The sequence below is a fragment of the Podarcis erhardii genome (assembly GCF_964252035.2).
Source record: "Podarcis erhardii genome assembly, chromosome: 1".
NCBI lineage: Eukaryota > Metazoa > Chordata > Lepidosauria > Squamata > Lacertidae > Podarcis > Podarcis erhardii.
Genome location: NC_138497.1, coordinates 87,123,699 through 87,145,125, shown reverse-complemented (window position 1 = coordinate 87,145,125; position 21,427 = coordinate 87,123,699). Strand labels below are relative to the sequence as shown.

Sequence of the window (21,427 nt, the reverse complement as noted above, 5' to 3'; positions counted from 1 at the left end):
CCAGCCCAAGACATTTTTCTGTCTGAGACGAAAGACAAGATGGTGCCTCCTGCCTATTCCAGGTACAGAAGCTGACCGGAGTACAGAGGTGTACCTAGGCTCTCTTGTACCCTTGGCAAGGAGCTGTATCCCTGCCCCATATCCTCGTGCCCTTGGCAATCACTGTCTCTCTCTGTCTTTCTCCACAATTTTTGCACCCTCTTGGGCCAACTTAACCAACTTCTGGGAACGCCCCTGCTAGAGTGAAAATTGAATTTGGCTTCAACTCTGATGGTGGAATAGCACCCTGAGGCAGCAGGCTGGTTCTGGGGTGGACAGGATAGGCTGTACAACAAATGTAATTCTAGAATCATAGAATAGAATCATAGAATCATAGAGTTGGAAGAGAGCACAAGGGCCATCGAGTCCAAGCCCCTGCCAAGCAGGAAACACCATCAGAGCACTCCTGACATATGGTTGTCAAGCCTCTGCTTAAAGACCTCCAAAGAAGGAGACTCCACCACACTCCTTGGCAGCAAATTCCACTGTCAAACAGCTCTTACTGGCAGGAAGTTCTTCCTAATGTTTAGGTGGAATCTTCTTTCTTGTAGTTTGGATCCATTGCTCCGTCTCCGCTTCTCTGGAGCAGCAGAAAACAACCTTTCTCCCTCCTCTATGTGACATCCTTTTATATATTTGAACATGGCTATCATATCACCCCTTAACCTCCTCTTCTCCAGGCTAAACATGCCCAGCTCCCTTAGCCGTTCCTCATAAGGCATCGTTTCCAGGCCTTTGACCATTTTGGTTGCCCTCCTCTGGACACATTCCAGTTTGTCAGTGTCCTTCCTGAACTGTGGTGCCCAGAACTGGACACAGTACTCCAGGTGAGGTCTGACCAGAGCAGAATACAGTGGCACTATTACTTCCCTTGATCTAGATGCTATACTCCTATTGATGCAGCCCAGAATTGCATTGGCTTTTTTAGCTGCCGCGTCACACTGTTGGCTCATGTCAAGTTTGTGGTCAACCAAGACTCCTAGATCCTTTTCACATGTACTGCTCTCAAGCCAGGTGTCACCCATCTTGTATTTGTGCCTCTCATTTTTTTTGCCCAAGTGCAATACTTTACATTTCTCCCTGTTAAAATTCATCTTGTTTGTTTTGGCCCAGTTCTCTAATCTGTCAAGGTCGTTTTGAAGTGTGATTCTGTCCTCTGGGGTGTTAGCCACCCCTCCCAGTTTGGTGTCATCTGCAAATTTGATCAGGATGCCCTTGAGTCCATCATCCAAGTCGTTGATAAAGATGTTGAATAAGACCGGGCCCAAGACAGAACCCTGTGGCACCCCACTAGTCACTCTTCTCCAGGATGAAGAGGAACCATTGATGAGCACCCTTTGGCTTCGGTCAGTCAGCCAGTTACAAATCCACTGAGTGGTAGCATAGTCAAGACCACATTTTATCAGCTTCTTTACAAGAATATCATGGGGCACCTTGTCAAATGCCTTGCTGAAATCTAGGTAGGCTACATCCACTGCGTTCCCTTCATCTACCAGGGTTGTAATTCTGTCAAAAAACGAGATCAGGTTAGTCTGACATGACTTATTTTTCAGAAATCCATGTCTTCCAAAAGAGTGCCGGAGGGAGGGGGAGAGAGAAATAGCCACGTGCTTCCTCTACATCCCCCCCATCATCTGCCACCTAAGGCATTCATCTCATTTTGCCTAATGGTAGGGCCAGCCCTGGTCTTGCCAAAGGGCCTGGCAGTGCAGTCCTCAGCTGAAACTGCTAGCTTGTACAGTGCACTGACTCGTGAGCATTCTGCAAATATCTGCCCATCTGGCTCTGGTACTTTTGACGCTTTCCATCAAATTACCCAACATAGTTTCAGAAATGAAGTCAGCGCTAACTGTAGTCCACAAAATGCTTTTTTGCCATAAGGAACGTGTTTGTTTTTAAGGTGCCACAAGACTCTTTGTTGTTTCTGTTGGACTACACAGCAACCCGGCTACCCCCTCTGGAAATTGTTACAGAGCTATGGAGCAGTGAGAACATTGGGAGGATTCAGTTGAAACTCAGAATGATTTCGATAAAACTTTTTAAGGATTAGCACATTAAGATAAACTTTTGCAAAGACAAATCAGGTACTTAACTACAAAAGGAGAGAAACCTGGCGAGGCAGCAGCACTGAGTTTCTGTTAACCACAACCTGAACTCGAGCCAGCAACTGTGAGGCTCTTGCATAAGAAAAGGTGAAAGAAAAAGGCAGAGATTGGGCTGTGTTACAAAAGGTTGGCGCTTCAGGTATGAAGCCAGTGCTCTGCTTTGCTCAGGTCCTTTTATACCTCTAACTCTGATAAAGAATGTGTTGAGGCTCTGGGCATCCTGTTATGAAAACATCAAGAAGAATCAAATGTAGGAATTGATTGAATAATAACTGGAATTATTAAAAATAACAAATTATTTTAAAAAAAAAAAATTTCATCTTTCATCTTGTTATTTATTATGGCAAATGTAGGAAGTTGCCTTGGTCCAAATCAGAGCATTTATTTATTTCATTTATAGCCCATCTTTTCCTCCAAGGAACTTAAGGGGGCTATGTAGCTCTTCCCCTCTTCACGGAATCCCCATAACGCCCCTGTGAGGTAGATTAGGCTTAGGGTTGCCATATTTCAAAAAGTGAACACTTGGACATAAAAGTTGTTTACCTTTTTCGCAAAATCACAAAGAATTTGGCCATTTTTTAGGAAGATCAGCAAAATTTAGCCAATATCTGCCAGGACACTGCTTCCAGATACAGTATTCCGTGTATGTCTGGGAAATTCCTAGCAACCCTAGTTAGGCTAAGAGGCTTTTATTTTCTCGGTGGGATTTTTCTTCATTGGGAATCTCATGATCCAAGCATGATAAATTCCACTAGGTTGGGGAGTTCTCTGGAATGGAGGATCCTTAAGTGCTTTGGACCACAGTGGATATGGGATTGTGGGGTTTATCTAGAATCATCCGGAACGGCAGTGGGGTTTTCCTCTGCTATTTACAGGTGTTCAAATAATCCCTTTCCTCTCTATAATCACAGCCTTTGTATAAATGGCCTGTGCTGGGTGTTTAAATGTGGTGCACCATGACAGTAGCTGGCTCTGCATTTTTCCACCTAGGCAAAGATCCATGTTTTTCTGTAGTGGAGATGGGAACTGTTATTACTTGGGGCTAGGACTGGGCTATAACCTTATAACTCTACGTTTGACCCTTATGCAGGCAGATGCTAATCTGCCAAGGATGCCCTCATTTTAGAGAATAACCACAAGCCTGCAATTCTGCCTAGTGGATTTTTAAAACAATCCGTCAACCCTGTGTACTCCAGAAGGCTTCCTTCAGGAAGCAGCTTAATCTCTCTACGTGGGACCCTCAGAGAAATAACCACTGAATATTTGTCTCCAAGGAAATTATAGAATCTCTTTATCTGGAGGTTTTCAAAAGAAAATGGGTGATTGGCTGCTGGATGTCATTTAAATATAAGGAATTTGCTGGGTATGACCCACAGGAACTCTTCCGGATACATGATTCTATCGATCTGTGGAAACAGAACATACTATACAGACACCAAGAAACATCACTATGTTGACGGAAGCCTCTCATGCTGACAGCAAAGCCCTTGCATACACAAAACATCTCGCTTAAGACATCTCGTCTTAAGCAAGCATGACTTTGGAGCAAAGCAGATTCTGTACCACTGAGCCACAGCCCTCCCCCTAAATTTCAAGCTCGCTCTTACTATACCTAATAAAGACTAAAATATCTTCAAATATCCAGCCCCTCTGGCAAAACTTTGACATCCTTCTATTTCTAACATGGCAAGGCCCAATGACTATGCTAGATGAAAAGCATCTGCAGTGCCTACTTGGTTTAACTAGCAGAATCTCAACCCCTTTTTTAGTTCTCTTGTTGTAAGCTAACAAAAGCAGGCTCTACAAAGGAACCCAGGAGGCAGCAAGCATAGAAGCATTGCTTCATCTCTTCCACCTGTTGCTCCAAACCAGCATACCTCAGGAAACACACTGCATAACATTCAATCTGAAAATAATAATAATAAAATTATTATTATTATTATTATTATTATTATTATTATTATTATTATTATTATTATTATTTATGGCTGACTGGCAGAAGCTCTCCAGGGTTTCAGACAAGAATCTTTCCCAGCCCAACCTGGAGATGCCAGGGACTGAACCACTGAGCCACAGCTCTTTTGCAATATATAATTGCCCTAAAATGTAATTCATCAACTAAACGCCAGAGACTAATGAAATATTTTAAACTCCTTATTGTTAACAGTTTTGAAGAGGCTTGGCCTTTCCATCAGAAGGTAAAGCAACATTTATATCAGTGATAGGAAGCTGGTTGCCCTCCATGTGTTCTGGACTACAACTCCCATAATCCCATGGGCCTATACTGGCTATGCTGATGGAAGCTGAGAGTCCAGTAATAACTGGATGGCTGCAAGTTCCCTATCTTCGATTTACATACACAGTTACACAGTTTCAGTGAAGTAGCAATCAAGGTGACCCAGGAGAAGTCACTTTTCAATATCAGCCTTCTAGTTACAAGGTAGGGTTTAGGGCAACAAAGATTTGCATATTAGGCCCTTAATGCCTTTCAAGGGTCTCGAGATCCCTGATAAAACCTTAGCAATAAAGGGGCCTTACTCAACAGCACTGGCAGTTGAATCACAGAAAGTGCTGGATTTTCTTCCAGACTCACCAGAGACTTTCTAATCTGATCTCCTTCCATAGAGATGGGGTTGGGCAGGATAAACAATCAACAGTGGAATTAAGAGGAAAATCTTGAGTTCATTCCATTGAGAACAACACCCCTTTAAGTGCCAATCTGCCATGTCCCAGATAAAGTACTAGTCTTTGTCTCCTCGGGAGCAATGAAAGCTGAAAATTAGGCCTCGCCCTCTTCAATCCCTCTCAGTCTGGCCTGTAGCAAGCTTCTTTCACTGTGACACGAATTCAGGCTGGAGGTAGGTGGGAGGAGATAGGAGGTGGTGGCTGCAGACTCATCATACATTTAAAACGCATTCCCCCTCCTCCAAAGAGTCCTGAGGAAGGAAAAAGAGGCGAGGTCCTCTTGTGGATCAGGAATTTGGTAAAGAGGAAGCAGAGAATAGGAAGGAGGACAATTCCCCCAATGGAGCAGGGCTGTCTAATCTGCGAGGCAGGGTGAGGCAGCTGCTTTGGATAACCTTGCCCGCCCTGCTGCCTCTGCTGACAGCAGCACTGGCTTCTGAAATCTTACGAGAGATTTTCAAAACTTTGTGAGATCTCGCATGAGATCTCAAGAGATATTGATGAGATTTCATGAGATCTTGCCAGAACTCGCTGTCCCTTCGCAACCCAGGTCAGGGAGGCTGCAGTGGCGTGTCACGTTCCTGTTTCACCTCAGGCAGTGAAACGGAATGCAACGCCCCTGCCCTGGCTAGGCCCAGAATTGTTTCACTTCAGAGACTGAACTTTATGAGACACCATTTGAATATTATTTGAGCCATAATGTGTTTGTAGCTACATAAGCCGCTACAGGTAACTCGGACATTCATCTGAGTTTCTTTCTCAGATTATGCGTGGCACACCGGGGTCCTATCTTCCAGTAGAAAATCTCTGGATGAAGTACACCTTTCGAAGTGAAATGTGTGTTGTTTTTTGGAGCTGAGGGGGTTGCAGAACATGTGTTGGTCACATTTTTGGTACACACAGACATATGCCTATGCAGACAAGCCTTTTGATATCCCCCAACTGAACACCTGAAGCAGAGGGGTTTTTTAAATTGCTAGTTTATTCACAAGGACCATACGTTATTAATTAAAAACTGGTTTGATCTTGAACAAAATTGATAAACAGATTATATTTATCCTTTTTCTGTTAATAGCCTTTAAAAAAATCACATTTTAGGGAATTTCCACTAAAACAAAATTGCTAGGAAAGTGTGATTCTTCAAACTAAATTTGCTTTTTGGCATTTTCTCCTCCTTCTCCATCACCCATACTTGTTGTAGAAACCACTTAGTCTCTCTGCAGTCTTCAGTGTCTGTCACCTCCTTGCTTGGTACCAACTCCCACCTGAGGACCACACTACCAGGTTAGGCCCACAGCTTCCCCTGCCAGTGGGAGACCACAACAGCTGCTTTGAGAAGTGCAGGTGCTTGTGGGGATCCTAAATACACACATCAATTTCCAGTCAAATATGAAGGGAAGTGCTTTGATCTGTCTCCAAACCTTAATGACATAATTGGTTCCAAGTGAAGGTATCCCCTTCCTGCTGCTGTTTTACTAGAGCCAAAGAGATGATTTCACAGTCACTCGAGCAGCAGGTCTTTCTCTCCACCCCCAGACTCCATTACAATCTCTTCCCTTAAAGTAGCTAATTCACAGAGGACTGGTGTGCCTAAGTACTTGGCAGCTTTTTGTGGCACTACAATGTTGGACATGCCTCCCATTCTGCATCACTGCCTAACTAAATATGTTCATTGTAGGGACATGTGGTTCTGTCTTCGTACGTTGCTGAATGAAGGCATGAACTTGGCCTCACTATTTCGCTCACTTGTGGCCTTACGGTGTTGAGTGTCTGGCTGTGATGTTGCTTGGAGCAATATTGCTCTGTCTCATGAACTCACAAGTTACTCACATGCATTATGCTATTTCCATGTTTAGTACAGCTGACTTATTGCTGCACAGATTCATGTTCTTATCAGTGGAATCACTTCATTTTTGCTGTGCACCCATTGCCACAAATGACCAAACACTTTGGGGCCATTCCTGATTCTGGTGGTACTTTCTCAGTGTTCTACAGGTGGGGAGAGAGGAAGCACTTAAGCTGTTGGTGATTCTTCTGTTGTCACTGACTGTGGTTGTTCCTGGCAACTTGTTCCAGTTCGGCTATTCCAGTAGAAATGGAAGGAAATTCAATTCTGATAAAATACCTACTGAAAGAGATGTATACCAAGACTGTTCGCCAGTTCTCATTTTTGTTTAGGTTTTTTGTAATAATAAGTGAACACGAAGGAGGTGAAATTTTTCCTAGTCTCCATTTTAGAACATAGTTGATTATTTTAATGCATGTTGACAATATGGTTTTGGTTTCACATACATAAATAAACTTGAGAAGGCTAATGAGAGATGTTCAAAGTTTCTGCAAGAAATTACTAAGAATTTAGTCCAAAACAAAAGTTGTAGTGCTTCGTAAAATACAACCACAACCCCTGCCCCAGGTACAGACAGACTATGGATGGGCATGTAATTGAACAGGTCAAAACCTTTACATTTCTGGATATACTTTCCCTGGAAAATGCTCCTGGCTACCCCAGCACATTGTTAAATTTAAAACCTTCAAAACTTCTTAAGCAATGTGGAACTTTACCTGTGGAACAGGTGGAAGCTTAGTAATTCCGGCACTGAATATATTCACAAGAAAGATGACGCCATAGTTCTGTCAACTCTAGGTGTGGGGACGTGAAAGCATTAGTTCCCTTGAAAGCCTTCAAAAAAAATTTTGACGATCATGCCTTGCTCTGCCTCAAGGCATTCCAGTAGCTCAACTGCGAACAGTAGTAGGCTTTAAGATCTGCTAATGAAACCCTCATTCTGCATTGGCTTAAGCCCTACCTTATGAAGAACCCACATTCTTTCTAGCTAGGAAAAAAAAGTTAATGTGAACTGAGTGCAGCAGTGTGTAAGCTTAGATCAGCAGGATGGCCTAGATTTACTTCCTTAAGTAGAAACAGAGGCAAGGCATAGTAAATTTTGGTTAAAAAGAAGAATTAACAATTACATCATTCATCAGGGCATGAAGATGAATCATTATTATTTTTCCATATACAAAAGGGTCCAATATTGTGATACCTTTCTTTTATGCTCTTCTTCAGCGATGGCCTTTGGTAATATTTCATAACATGGTGCCCTGTGCGAGGCCAAAATTTGACGCCCCCAAATGGATCTTCTCAATTATTGATCTTATCCATTTTGTGCCCCCTCAGCTTTGTGCCCTGTGCAGGGGAACTGCCTGCACCACCCTAAATCCAGCATGGCTCTTCCTTACGTATAGCCTTTATTATGGCTCCAAGATTTTCAGACATTGGAGGGACGTTACGGCAAGCTTTCAATTAACCAATGTTTGTGTAGAGGATATTTTTCATGGAGGTGTTTCATTTATACATTCCAGAACACCAATTTTTTTTGTTCCGCCGTCCCAGTTTATAGCCTTGGGAATGAGCTGAACAAAAAATTGTCCTTTACTGAGAGATCAAAAGAAACATGTCTGTCACCCGCCCTGTTTCTTTATTTGCTGTGGCAGTGCAGAAACTAAAATTAACACTGGGAACCGTCATGGTGACACTTGTCATTATCCTAATTTGATTATTTGGTTTACTATTTCAGTATTTTCACCATTTATATTGTTTTAATACAGTTTTATACTGTGCAATTAGGTTTGTAATGACCTATGGTTAAAAAATCATATAAACTTGAACTTAAGGCGGGACAAAACACGAAGCCGCAACCGTACAAGGTCATGTTTGACGTAATTCTGTATTTCTCTGTCTTCTGAATGCTGGTTTGTATCCAACATTAGCCATACTCAGAGTACACCCTGACATAATGAACTTATGCACATTATTTTCAATGGGTCTACTCTCAGTAGAACGTATTGAGAAACAATCCGCAATAATTACATTTCCCCCTGTCTTCTGAAATTGGTGATGTGCCTAAAAACCCTAACAACTCTGCAACAAAGAAGCTGAGGGACTTTAATTTCAGGTGAGGATTTTGCAGTACACACCATACATTTAAAGTATATTACTTCCCTCTAAAGGGTCCTAGGAACTGTGGTATGCACCTCACAAAGCTACTAAGAAACTACATTTACCAGGATTCTTGGAGGGAAGTCATGTGGGAGGAGAGACTTGAAATTCAATAGCACCAGGAACTGAACTGAAGCTGGGGAGGGGAGGGGTGGAATGGGGGGCAGGAAACTGAGGCAAGCTACAAGCAGGTCTGGTCCTATGATACAGGAAGCTGAAAGGACCCACTTGAGGGGGCAACATGGTTGGTGGAGTGATAGATGAAGGCAGAATTTGTGTCTGAATGGCAAGGCAAGACAGCATTGTATTTGAGTCTGTTGCTGCATTACTTGCATCTTATATGGTTTTTATTGTATTTGTAAGTAAGGTCATATGTGATAACTGAAACCCATTGTAGGAAGAGGGAAATTCAGTGATACACAGCAAGGAGACCCTTGCTCTTGGAACTACAGGCATGAGAGTCTGGGAGAGACTTAGAGCAGTAATAACAAAACAAAATAAAGCCCTGCTGGATAAAGCTAATTCACCATCCGGACTTCCGGTCGGCGCCATCGTTTAATGGCGGTTCTAGCCTCGAGCTCCGAGGCAGGACTGCTCCGCAAGTTCGGGTCCGACCCGCTACGGCGAGCGGGGGACTCCTAAAATTACAGGCGCGGAAGCCTGTAAACAAGGAGACTCGGCGGGCACCTTTTGCGCCCCTCGATACTGTAAAGGAGCCTTTTTAAAGGCTCCGGAGCGGCATCGGGGAGAGCGCGGTGCTGAGAGTCGCTACCCAGCTTGTGGAGTGAAGCCGCGTCGCCATGAACGGAGAGCGCCGATTCCTTCCTGAAATAAAGATTTGACTGCAATACCCGTGAGTAAGATTGAGGGACTGAACGGGACATTAAATTTGAAAATTGGCTGAAAACGGGGAAGGCATTAAACAAGGAAGTCTGCCCCCCCGAACTGCATGATTAGCGAAGCAACGAAAATAGCAAGCTGTATTTGAAGGAAAAACCTTTCGCAAACTGTCAAACCTGACATTGGACTTAATATTCCCCCCAATTGGCAGGAGAAGGGGGGAAGATAAAATTGGATATTGTTCCTGCGTGGAAATAATCGTAAAAAAAGACTTTTCACTGCCAAACTCCCCCAGATCGAGCTGCCTGAGCAAGGCACCGGGAAAGGAGAACTGTCAGTTTAAATTGGATACAAAGTAAGGTGTTTTTTTTTTGGAAACTTAGCTGTTGGACTTTTGGACTTTAATAAAGCTGTTGAACTTATGGTTAAACTGAAACATTTGTGGATTTACAGTATTGACTCTTGAACTTTTGGCTCATTGCTCTATGTTTCCCTTGCTTCTTTGTTACTCATTTCCCTTTGGACACAATTGAAAGCTCCCTCTAGAGGGTTTAAAGAGAAACTTTGTACATTGAAAAAAGAAACAGTGGGATTTTCCACTTGCAAGCCTACTCTGTGAGAACGACCTTGAGGCCATGAGTGGCCCTGTGGATGAGATAGTAACTAGACATAAATCAAAACAAGCGCAAGCACAAGCACAGAAGAAAAGGAGCTCAATACCAGATATAACACCAGCTGCACAGGAAAAGACAGTAACAGCTTCTATGGAATCTATGACTCAGGCACTGGTCAAAATAAATCAATCTTTGGAAGCTCTGACCAAGCAATCTATAGAACTGACAAAGCAGTCCACAGAAAATTCTAAAAAATTGACAGAATTGACAGCAAGATTGGACTTGAACACGGCAAGCGTATCATCTAACACAGATTCTATAAATAAATTAATTCAAGAAAGTTCTGAAACAAGAAGGATTGCTGAAAGTGCAAAAAAAACTGCAGAGGAAACAAGGGGAAGATTTGAGCCGATCGAAAAAAAAGTAAATGAACATGATGGAACCCTCTCTTTATGGGAACTACAGAGAAAGGAGAAGAATTTAAAACTTAGATTGGTCCCTGAGAGTGAGGGCGACAACCTTGTGGGATTCCTTAAAAACAACTTTGCAGAATTTTGGCATGAGGAATGGGGAGAAGGAGAAGGAGTTGAGATCGAAATAACAACAGCCTTTCGGCTAGGTAGGAGGCAGACAAAGAAACCAAGGGACTGTTTAATCACATTGGGATCCAAGGAACAGAGAGATAAAATATTGAATCTACATTACCAAAAAGCCTTGGTGATCCAAAATTCTCAGGTACAGATTTTTAAAGATATCCCTAAATACATTTTGGAGGTGAGAAGCCTCTTTAAAGAATTGGTTGATCTGCTCAAGAAAAACGCCATTCCTTTTAGATGGGAATTTCCACAGGGTTTGTCCTTTAACTTCAAAGGAAAGAAGATCAAAATAAGAACAATCCAAGATAAAGAACAGTTTTTGGGGAGACACCGGGAAGACTTGCAGAAAGGAACTGTAGACGAGGAAGAACCAACTGATATTGCTAACCTGTCATTTGGACTTTTGTTACCACCATCAGAAGAAGAACAGAAACTTGGAGCAGTTGGAGGAACAGGTACTTAGTAACAAAATGTCTCTGCAACTTCTTAGCTGGAACTGTAACGGTTTGAACCTTCCCCGAAAAAGACGCCAAGTCTTTCATATTCTAAAGAGAGAGCAGTTAGACTTAATATGCTTGCAAGAAACCCATATTGTCAGGACACACAGGAAATTATTGATAAATAAGAGACTGGGACAGGAATTTATCTCATCAGATAAAGTGAAGAAAAGAGGAGTGGTGATCTATGCAAAAGAAAAATTGGCTCCAAAAATGATATTTGAAGATGAACAAGGAAGATACCTGGCAATTGAAATACAAATCCAAGGAGAAAAAATTTTGATAGTCGGAGTTTACGCACCAAATGAAGGGAAGGCTGAATTTTTTAAGAAGTTGCATGAGACCTTAATGGACTTTCTGGATTATAAAATCGTATTGATGGGAGATATGAATGGAGTCGTCTCCACAAATATGGATAAAGCACAAAGACAAGTGATTTCAAAGGAGGGGAGACTACCAAAGACTTTTTTTGAAATGACTGAAACTATGGACTTGATTGATATCTGGAGAATAAGGAACCCTCTTGAAAGAGAGGGAACCTTCTTTTCTGAAGCAAAAATGACATGGACAAGAATTGACCAAATTTGGATTACTAGCAGCCTGGCGCCAAGAACCAAAAAGATAGAAATCTGCCCAAAAACCTGCTCCGACCATAACGCTGTAAAGATGGAGATAAAATTAACAACAACTGGATCCTTCAGATGGAGAATGAATGACATCCTATTTAAAGATGAAGAGATTTATAAGAAGGCCCAAAAAACATTGAAAGATTATTTTGAGATAAATTTGAGAACAGACGTGGAGAAAAGAACAATTTGGGACGCTAGCAAAGCTGTCATGCGAGGTTTCCTAATTCAACAGAACTCTATAAAAAGGAAAAGACAAAATGAGAGGAAAGAAAAAATTCTAGGAAAAATGAGAGAAGGAGAAAAGAAATTGAGGTCCAAACCAAAGTCCCAAGAGATCTTGAGAGAGATAAAGTATTATCAGACGCAATACATGGAATTGATGAATCAAGAAATAGAATGGAAGATAAAGCAAATGAGACAAAAAACATTTGAATCTGCAGATAAATGTGGGAAACTTTTGTCATGGCAATTAAAAAAGAGACAGAAACTGAATACAGTGACCAGCTTAGAAATGGAGGGAAAGACCATCCACAAACCCAATGAGATAAGTAATTGTTTTCAAAGCTTTTTTAGGAAATTATATGCACAAGGGCCAGTAAATGAACAGGAAATTGAAGAATTCCTTAGAAACTACGGATTACCAAAAATTTCAGAACAGAATAAAAGGATCTTGAATGAGAAAATAACAGAACAAGAGATAGAGGGTGCCATCCAGAATATGCAACTGGGAAAATCACCAGGACCAGACGGCTTGACCGCCAGTTACTACAAGAAGCTGAAGGATTGGTTAATACAACCTCTAAAGGAAGTTTGCAATGAAATTATGGAGGGGAAAAAGGCACCTGAATCGTGGAAAGAAGCTTTCATCTCACTTATACCGAAATCAGAGACTGAAAAAAACCAGGTTAAAAACTACCGCCCTATATCTTTACTCAATGTGGATTATAAAATTTTTGCAGACATTTTGGCAAAAAGATTGAAGCGAGTGTTACTAGGGGAGATTCATAAGGACCAAACTGGCTTTCTCCCAGGGAGACATATGTCAGACAATGTGAGGAACATTATCGATATTTTGGAGCTGTTAGAAGTTGACATTAATAGAAAGGCTGTTTTGATTTTTGTGGATGCGGAGAAAGCCTTTGACAACATTTGTTGGAGCTTTATGAAAAAGAATCTCCAAGGGATGGGGGTAGGCCAAGGTTTTGAAAACGGTATAGGTGCAATATATTCAGAACAAAAAGCAAAGTTAATTGTAAATAATGTGGTAACGGAAGAAATACCTATAGAAAAAGGTACACGACAGGGTTGCCCAATATCTCCTCTACTTTTTATATCATTCCTGGAGGTTTTGTTAAATATGATTAGAAAGGACCAGTTGGTTAAAGGAGTTCAGGTCGGAGCTAGACATTATAAACTAAGAGCATTTGCAGATGACCTAGTTTTGACTTTACAACAGCCAGACATTAGTACCAAAAGAGTGTTGGAATTAATTGAAATATTTGGTCAAGTAGCAGGATTTAAATTGAATAAACAGAAAACAAAGGTTTTGGAGAAAAATTTAACAATGGAAGAAAGAGAGAGGTTTCAGAGTGAAACAGGTTTGGAAATAATGAAAAAAGTGAAATACCTGGGGGTAAATTTAACATCTAAGAATCTGAATTTATTTAAAGACAATTATGAAAAATGTTGGTCAGAAGTAAAGAAAGATTTAGAAACATGGTCAAGGTTGAAATTGTCCTTGTTAGGTCGAATTGCTACTATTAAGATGAATGTATTGCCTAGAATGCTTTTTTTGTTTCAGAACTTACAAATTCTGGACAAGATGGATTGTTTCAAGAGGTGGCAGAAAGATATATCAAAATTTGTCTGGCAGGGCAAAAAGCCCAGAATTAAGTTTAAGATTTTAACTGATGCAAAGGATAGAGGGGGATTTGCCCTGCCGGACTTAAGATTATACTACGAAGCAGCAGCTTTCTGCTGGCTGAAAGACTGGCTACTTCTTGAGAACACAGACATCTTAGATTTGGAAGGATATGATAATTGTTTTGGTTGGCATGCATACTTATGGTATAACAAGGCAATGGTGTACAAAGGTTTTAAAAATCATACTGTTAGAAAAGCATTATATAATGTCTGGAGCAGATACAAAGATCTACTGGAAACTAAAACTCCCAGGTGGTTGTCACCAATGGAAGCCAAGGGGGTGAAAAAACTTAATATGGATTCTAAATGGCCAAAATATTGTGAAATCTTAGAATATGAAGGTGAAAGGGTAAAGCTTCAGAGTTACGAAAAACTAAAGTCCAAAGTTCGAGATTGGCTGCATTACTATCAGATAAATGAGACTTTTAAAGAGGACAGGAAAATAGGATTTCAGAAGGAGAGGTCAAAGTTAGAAACGGAACTGTTAGAACCCAATACTAAGAATCTGTCAAGAATGTATAATTTGCTGCTTAAATGGAATACACAGGAGGAAACGGTGAAATCAGCTATGATTAAATGGGCACAGGATATCGGTCATGACATTATGTTTGCTGACTGGGAACAGTTGTGGACCACTGGTGTTAAGTTTACGGCATGTAATGCCTTAAAAGAAAATATAATGAAAATGATTTACAGGTGGTACATGACCCCAGTCAAGCTTGCAAAAATTTACCATTTGCCCAATAATAAATGTTGGAAATGTAATGAGAATGATGGTACCTTTTATCACCTATGGTGGACCTGCCCGAGGGTGAAAGCATTCTGGGAAATGATCTATAATGAAATTAAGAAAGTCCTTAAATGGACATTTACTAAGAAACCAGAGGCTTTTCTCCTGGGCATGGTTGGCCAACTGGTGCCAAAGAAGGATAGGACTTTCTTTATGTATGCTACTACTGCAGCAAGAATTCTTCTGGCAAAGTATTGTAAGATGCAAGAACTACCTACTCTTGAAGAATGGCAGACAAAGGTGATTGACTACATGGGACTGGCAGAGATGACCGGCAGAATTCGTGACCAGGGGAAAGAGGCAGTGGAAGAAGACTGGAAGAAATTTAAAATATATCTTAAAAACTGTTGTAAAATTGAGGAGTGTTAAGATGTCAAGGGGTAAGAAGCAGAGAACTACAGCTGTAATTAACAAATTTATGGGAATTTAATGAAGGGAACTAAATGGATAAATTGACTAAAGGGTTGCTAAAAAATTTTAAAATAAGGATGCAGCGAAAGGGAGGTAAGGGGAAGTCGATTGAAAGAAGTTACAAGAAAATAAGATTATGAATTTATTTATGTTTGAGTTGTTTATGTTTGTTTGTATTTTGTGATGTTTTTGTTTTTTTAATTATGTGTTTTAAAAATTTGAATAAAAATTATTATATATATATAAAAAAAAGCTAATTCACCATCCATTTCTCACAGTGGCCAACCAGTTGCCTACAAGCAGGACCCGAATGCAAAAACATGCTCCTCCCTTGCAATTCCCAGCAACTGGAAAAGGGCAGATTGAATACTTCTAGGTGGGGGGAAGATCCTACAAAAAGAAAACCCCATCCTAAACCCAGCTGACTGCTGCTTCTGTGTGCACCTTCCTGCCCAGTGTCAGGGAGCAGTTTGAAAACCACAATTCAAGCCGCATGATGATGATGATAGCAGGGAAGTTCCATTGTGACCTGCAATGAACCCTCTAGTAACGCCTGGGGCAAGAAAGCCCAGAGGAACCCCTTTTGCTGCTCCCACCATGCTGGGAGAAACCTCTCATTATCTGCCTGTGTTGTGGTGAAGCTGACACATGGCTTCACTTTGGAAGAATCAGATGTTCCTATCCCCGTCATGGTACACTGAGCTACCCGCTCTACACATCCCAGCTGCAGCACAGGGGGAAGCAATGAACCAACAGAGGGCAAGTAGAGGTCTGTGTGTAAAGGTCTGCCCATATGCAAACAAGCAGCATGTATGGCCTCATGTGTGATTGCATGTCCACAGCTTCCCACCTGACCAGAAGCCATACAATACTAGGCTTCTTTCTTTGGTGTGGGGGTCTTTTTTCAGTTTGAATTGGCATATAGATTTGGTATATCTTTCTTCATCTGAGGCTGCTGAGCAATCAATATGCACTGACAAAATGCTGCTTGGAAGCCTGTGTTCCACTGACATAAATTGTATAGATGCTGGCGCTCAGAATCTGAGGTCTTCCAAGTTTTATCTCTGCTCCCCTCCAGCACTAAGGTTCCCAAGGCCAAGGCTGTCACACCTCTCATGAGATCATAGTGTGTAAGCCAGTAACAGATGCAGGTGCATGATTAATCTGCATGACTTCTAGGGTCAGTGCAACATCAGAGGAGATCGCAATCAAGAAAAAGGCATAGAAAGACGACTCAAAGGCAGTGATTACAAAATTGCAAGGGAAGTTTAACAAGAAACAATTCCTCATGCTGACAGGTCCTTAATACTCCCCCAAATCCCACTTCTGATCTCATCAAAACCAGGCCAAATACTATTGCTTCCAGTTTTTGGTAGATTCTACACCTTTCCTCATTAGTAGAATCTTTGCACCTGGTAGACCCATCAGCATAAATCTGATGCACAGCTAATCAGTCCAAAGAGGCTTCATCCTTAAGATGGGAGTAGGAGCTGCAAACAGGAGTAGGAGAAAGCAAACAGACCATGCACCCTATTGGACTATGTTGACCCACTCTGCTAGGGTACACACACCTGGAAGTTCACAATAGCAATGCTGTCTAACCCAGAATGCTTCTTTCTCAGCAACATGCAATGCTACATTAAGCGCTTGGCGCCCTCTGGTGGGAAAAAGGTTCTTCAAGCTGCCATCAGTAAGTTAATTTGGGAAGAATTCTGTGTTTCGTGTCTCCATGCATGAAAGAGAATGAGGGTTCTGGCATTAATTTATTCTTACGAGGCAGCTTAGGAGGGGAAAAAGAGAAAGAATTTATGAAATAATAATAATAATAATACTAATAATAATAATAATAATAATACCTCCCCCAAATTGACACACCTAAAAAAAGGCTGATGAATTCTTGTGTGTGAAGACTCCTTGATGAGTGTGTGTGACCTACCTGCACATGTCACTTACCTGCTGGGAGCCTCACTTGTTCATCTGCACAGGTGAAGTGCTAGAGGTTTTCCACAAGTGACTTTGACAGTGTAAATAAGGAACAATGTTGCAAAGCTACAAAACATATAGGACATGCCTTTCATACCAAATCAGTCCAAATCGTAACTGAGTGGTCTTGACATCAAATACATCACCATTCAATCCCAGCATCTCTAACTCCACAGGAGCTCTTGACCTGCAAGAGACATAATCTCTCAACACTCTTGGACATGCTCCCAAGGTCACTTAACAGCAATGCATTCATGTTAGGCAAAGTCACCTTCATGCCACTCTAAATGCTCTGATTAGATAAGAACATAATAAAACCCTGTTGCTAGTTCAGACCAAAGGCCCAACCAGCCCAACATCCTATTCTTACAGTGGAGCAACCAGATGCCTATGGGATGAACAAGAAAATAGTTTAAACTTCTAGTTAAATTACTCATCTGTATTAAGTGCACTTGTGAACACTTCCTTTTGCAACAATGGATTAAGACACTGTTAGTTTAAATAGCTTTATTAATGCAGAGAGAAACAGCAGCCCCAGCTGAAGGGGGGCAAGGAAGCCATGGGAGTGAGCAGTCAAGCTCAGGGAAACCTCTGCTGTTCTCTCAAACACAGGAAAGATCCATTAATAAATGAGGCACAACACTTCCCTCCAGGGAAACTGTGCATGGCCTATAGTCAGAGACCCACATAGGACCAAGATGCTGGGGATGATGATGGGAGAATGTCAGATGACACCAGTCTCCCGTCTTCAGGAGTGTATGTCCAGTCAATGAGTAATGGAGGCACAGGGCCTGCCACAAAGGAGGTTATAGCCAACAAGTGCTGGAAACTGCAGGGAACCAAGGTTTCAGAAACAATCCATTTCCATGCTCTGGGGATCCAAGGCAGTCCAGAATGATCCATGTTCCCTCAAACCCATAGCAGGTGTGATTATGCTCCCTGTCTTTGGATTCTGTGGCAAATCATCCTTGCCCTCATGCTCTGGGCCATCCCTGCCCAGTGTCCTTTCTGTACCCACTCAAATGCATAAGCTGTGCTCCTTGCGTACCGTGCACTTCCGGCACTGCACCACACAGCACCAATGGAAGCGGCAAAGGCAGTTCTCTTCCAGGAGAAGTGTTTCGTCGTGGTGGCCGCGCCCACAACATAGCAGGTCGCAGCCACTCATGTCCATGGCGGTGCTGTTGCACACTCGTCCACGCGTGCCCAGCGAACCCGTCTTGCGGTTAGCCACGCAGAAGTCAGGTGAGTCGGCAGAGTAGATGAGGTCCTGCCGGTCCGGGGGCTTGATATTCCGTCCCACAGGGATGAGTGTCTTGCCATCGTTGCCGCCCATCACTTTAAAGGCCCCATTAAAGCGTTCAAGGAGGCGGTCTCCCACCTCCCGGAAAGGGGGCATCTTCTTCCAGCAGGTGCGTAATGCACAGGAACCCGAAAGTCCATGACACTTGCACTCTGTCCGCATGTGGTTCTTCACTGCCTGGAAAGAGGAAAAGAAACAGCCATTGGAAAAAACAATTCATACCTCCAAGAACACACTGCAATGGTGGAAGTGGCAAAATCAAAATCAGCTCACCATAGAGCTGAACTACAACTACCATCAGCCTATGCTGCCTGGGGCTGATGGGAGCTGTAGCCCAAGACAACTGGAGGGCACTAGGTTGGCAAAGGCTGCTTTCAACTACAAGAAAAGGTGGGGTGGAAGAAAGCTCATTTTGAGCCTAAAAGAGAAAATGAAAATGCATGTCATCCACAGAGATTACTGTGTTCTGGCCCTCAGACCCTGAGAATGACATTGCCTATTAGTGCCTTACATTCACAAAAGAGGAGGGAGGTGATGTCAACAGCACCATGCTTTAGAAGCCAGATTATGAAGGAGATAATATCTCAGGAGAACTAGGTTCCCTGTCCCCACCTCCTTCCCATATTCTGAATATGGACCAAAAGACTCTGACTGGGTTACCCTCAATATTTAGCATTTATGTGATACAGTCCTGGAACGTTTGGAACACTTTACATATGCTATATCAAGAATTCTACAACAACCCTGCAGTGTAGGCCAGTATTATTATTCCCATATTGAGGGTGGTGGGTTGAAATTGCCAGTTGCCTAAATCTACCCCTACAGAGCTTGCTGCTACTGGATTTGATCCAGGCTCATGCACCTCCCACATTTCAGTACTACATCACATGAGCTCTCTATGCATGTAAGTGCATAGATCTGTCTGCTTTGCATACCTGTTCATAAACTGTCTAACTGTCCCCTCTGGCCTTGTGTATTATTATCCATTGATAAATTGATGTTTCTGATGGGGATCATGAAATCTTCTTGTTCTGCCAGCCAGTATGTTTTTGGTGGTAATCCAGGATGAGCCCCAGGAATGATTGAGGGGATGGAAAAGACAGGCAGAGGCAGGAGGAGGAAGAGGATACCTAAAGATTACAGAGGGAAATTCAGGTGGCAGGCAATGAAGGCAGGTTGAAAGAGGCATCTAGCCTATCAAGGGAACATGCTTTGGTTATAGGGCATACAGGGTTGAATCATGAAGTTAGAAGCAAGCTTGCAGAAAGGGAGGGGAAATACAAAGAGTTTGATGTGGGTGGGTAAGAGAGAGAGTGCATGCTTGGGATGGAGAGTTGGGAATGAACACTTCATCCAACTCTAGCATTTTTGCACCATTAAAAATGATGGCCAACTAAAGTTAAGGAACAACAGCTTAAAGCAGGCCTGATCAGCTAAAGGATTATTTTTAGATATGAATTTGAGGTGGGTATAAATACTTTTGATAATCAGTTATTACTCTGATGTGTGGGATTTTATGATACAGCTGTGTACGGATCCTCTGGCAGGGAAGTGTTCCTCCAACTCCCAATAGTAAAAAGTGTCCAAATTGTTCGACACATATTTCAAATGAATTAACAGTTGGGGCAGGAACTCTGGCTTGCTGTGCCATGGAAATGAGGCCCAGTGAGGCAGGGATGGCCAAATACCTGGCAATGGCACTTGTGCCCTATATTGCCACCCACTGCAGGCTGCAGCCCTTGATCTAATTTTATGTGGCCTTTGGCCAAATTTTTAATCCCTCTGCAAGCGCTGAATTCAGCCCTCTGGAATGAGCAATCTACCCAATTTCTGGGAGCCTGCAGGGCAGTGAGTAAGGGGGCAGGGGAAGAGAGGGAGAGGAAATTGAGGGTGTGTGTGTGAGAGAGAGGGGGGGGGGGTCAGAAAGAATGGGGAGAAAAGAGGTGGAACCTTCCACTTTTGGCTCTGGGCCACTGCTGGCTTTCTCCTCACTCACCAACAGATTACCCCAAGAAAATATGCCCAACAGAAAAACCTACACTGACTTTCTCCACTTGTTGGTCCTAAAGCCCCTACCTCCAGCTTTATGTGCACATATAGATGTGCCTGTACAGTATTAGCAGATAACATGGTAGCAGTAGTGACAGTGTCTGCAAGCACAAGGGACTACAGCATGCTGCTGTAGCCACAGGATACTCTGCCCCATTACTGCATGGAACAGAGCATGGCCAAATGCACATGTATATCAGCAATCCTTAGCCCTAGAACCGGATGAGGGCTCAAGCTGTGTGAGAGCAGTTGGGGTGATGACCTTGACCATAGAAATAGGTCTCAACACAAGGCAGGGCTGCGCCACTGGAGTGGAAGTGAGGATGTGACGGGCAGCCAAGTTAAGCCTAAGCAGGCCATGTTCTGGCAAGTAATGGGGCAGTCACGGTTCTCTCCACCCACCAAGGAAGAAGGCAGGGTTGCCTGTGGAAGGAGGATTCCAGATACCCAAGTAGTGAGGGGAGGCTGCCCTTACCAGGCGTCCCGCTTCGTTGTTGTGCAGGTCAATGAGAGTTCGAATGTCGCTCTTGCCACGCTTGCGCTTAGCGTCCATGAACTGGCGGGATTTCTCATAGCCAAAGTCAACATCATCCCCGCAGCCGCCCCACTCCCAAGCGGAGCCCTCTGACCCTGTGATGGCGGGGGGCAGAGGAGGCGACCGGCTCCGAGTCGCCTCACAACCGCATGGCAGCAACTCGCCCATGCTGCAGGCCTGGGTGACGGCATGGCTCACGCCGGCCGCTGTGATGGCATAGACAAAGGCTGTCTCCCGGATATCTATATAAGAGAGTGAGAGGGCAGAGCAGGGAAAGAAGAAAGAAATGGAGAACATCAAATGGAGTCAGGTTTAAACAAACAAACAAGCCACTAGTTCATGGGCCTGCCAGGGGTGAGTCTGGCAAAAAGCACGGCCTTTAAAAAAGCATAACAAGCAGAAATCCAAACAGTGAAGATTCCCCCACT

At 42.8% G+C, this 21,427-nt stretch overlaps 1 protein-coding gene across 4 annotated transcripts in view; it reads right to left on the bottom strand.

The window, feature by feature from the left end:
• Window positions 1-17,604: 17,604 nt before the first annotated feature.
• Window positions 17,605-21,427, bottom strand: part of WNT6 (Wnt family member 6) — a gene marked incomplete at its 5' end in the record, with an annotated part of 50,381 nt that continues 46,558 nt past the window's right edge. For all 4 annotated transcript variants that reach the window (XM_081876917.1, XM_081876916.1, XM_081876915.1 and 1 more), the window contains 2 exons: window positions 17,605-18,592; window positions 20,940-21,241. In XM_081876917.1, the coding sequence (XP_081733043.1) occupies window positions 18,131-18,592; window positions 20,940-21,241 (764 nt within the window). In that variant the 3' untranslated portion in view covers window positions 17,605-18,130. The remainder of the gene's footprint in view (window positions 18,593-20,939; window positions 21,242-21,427) is intronic.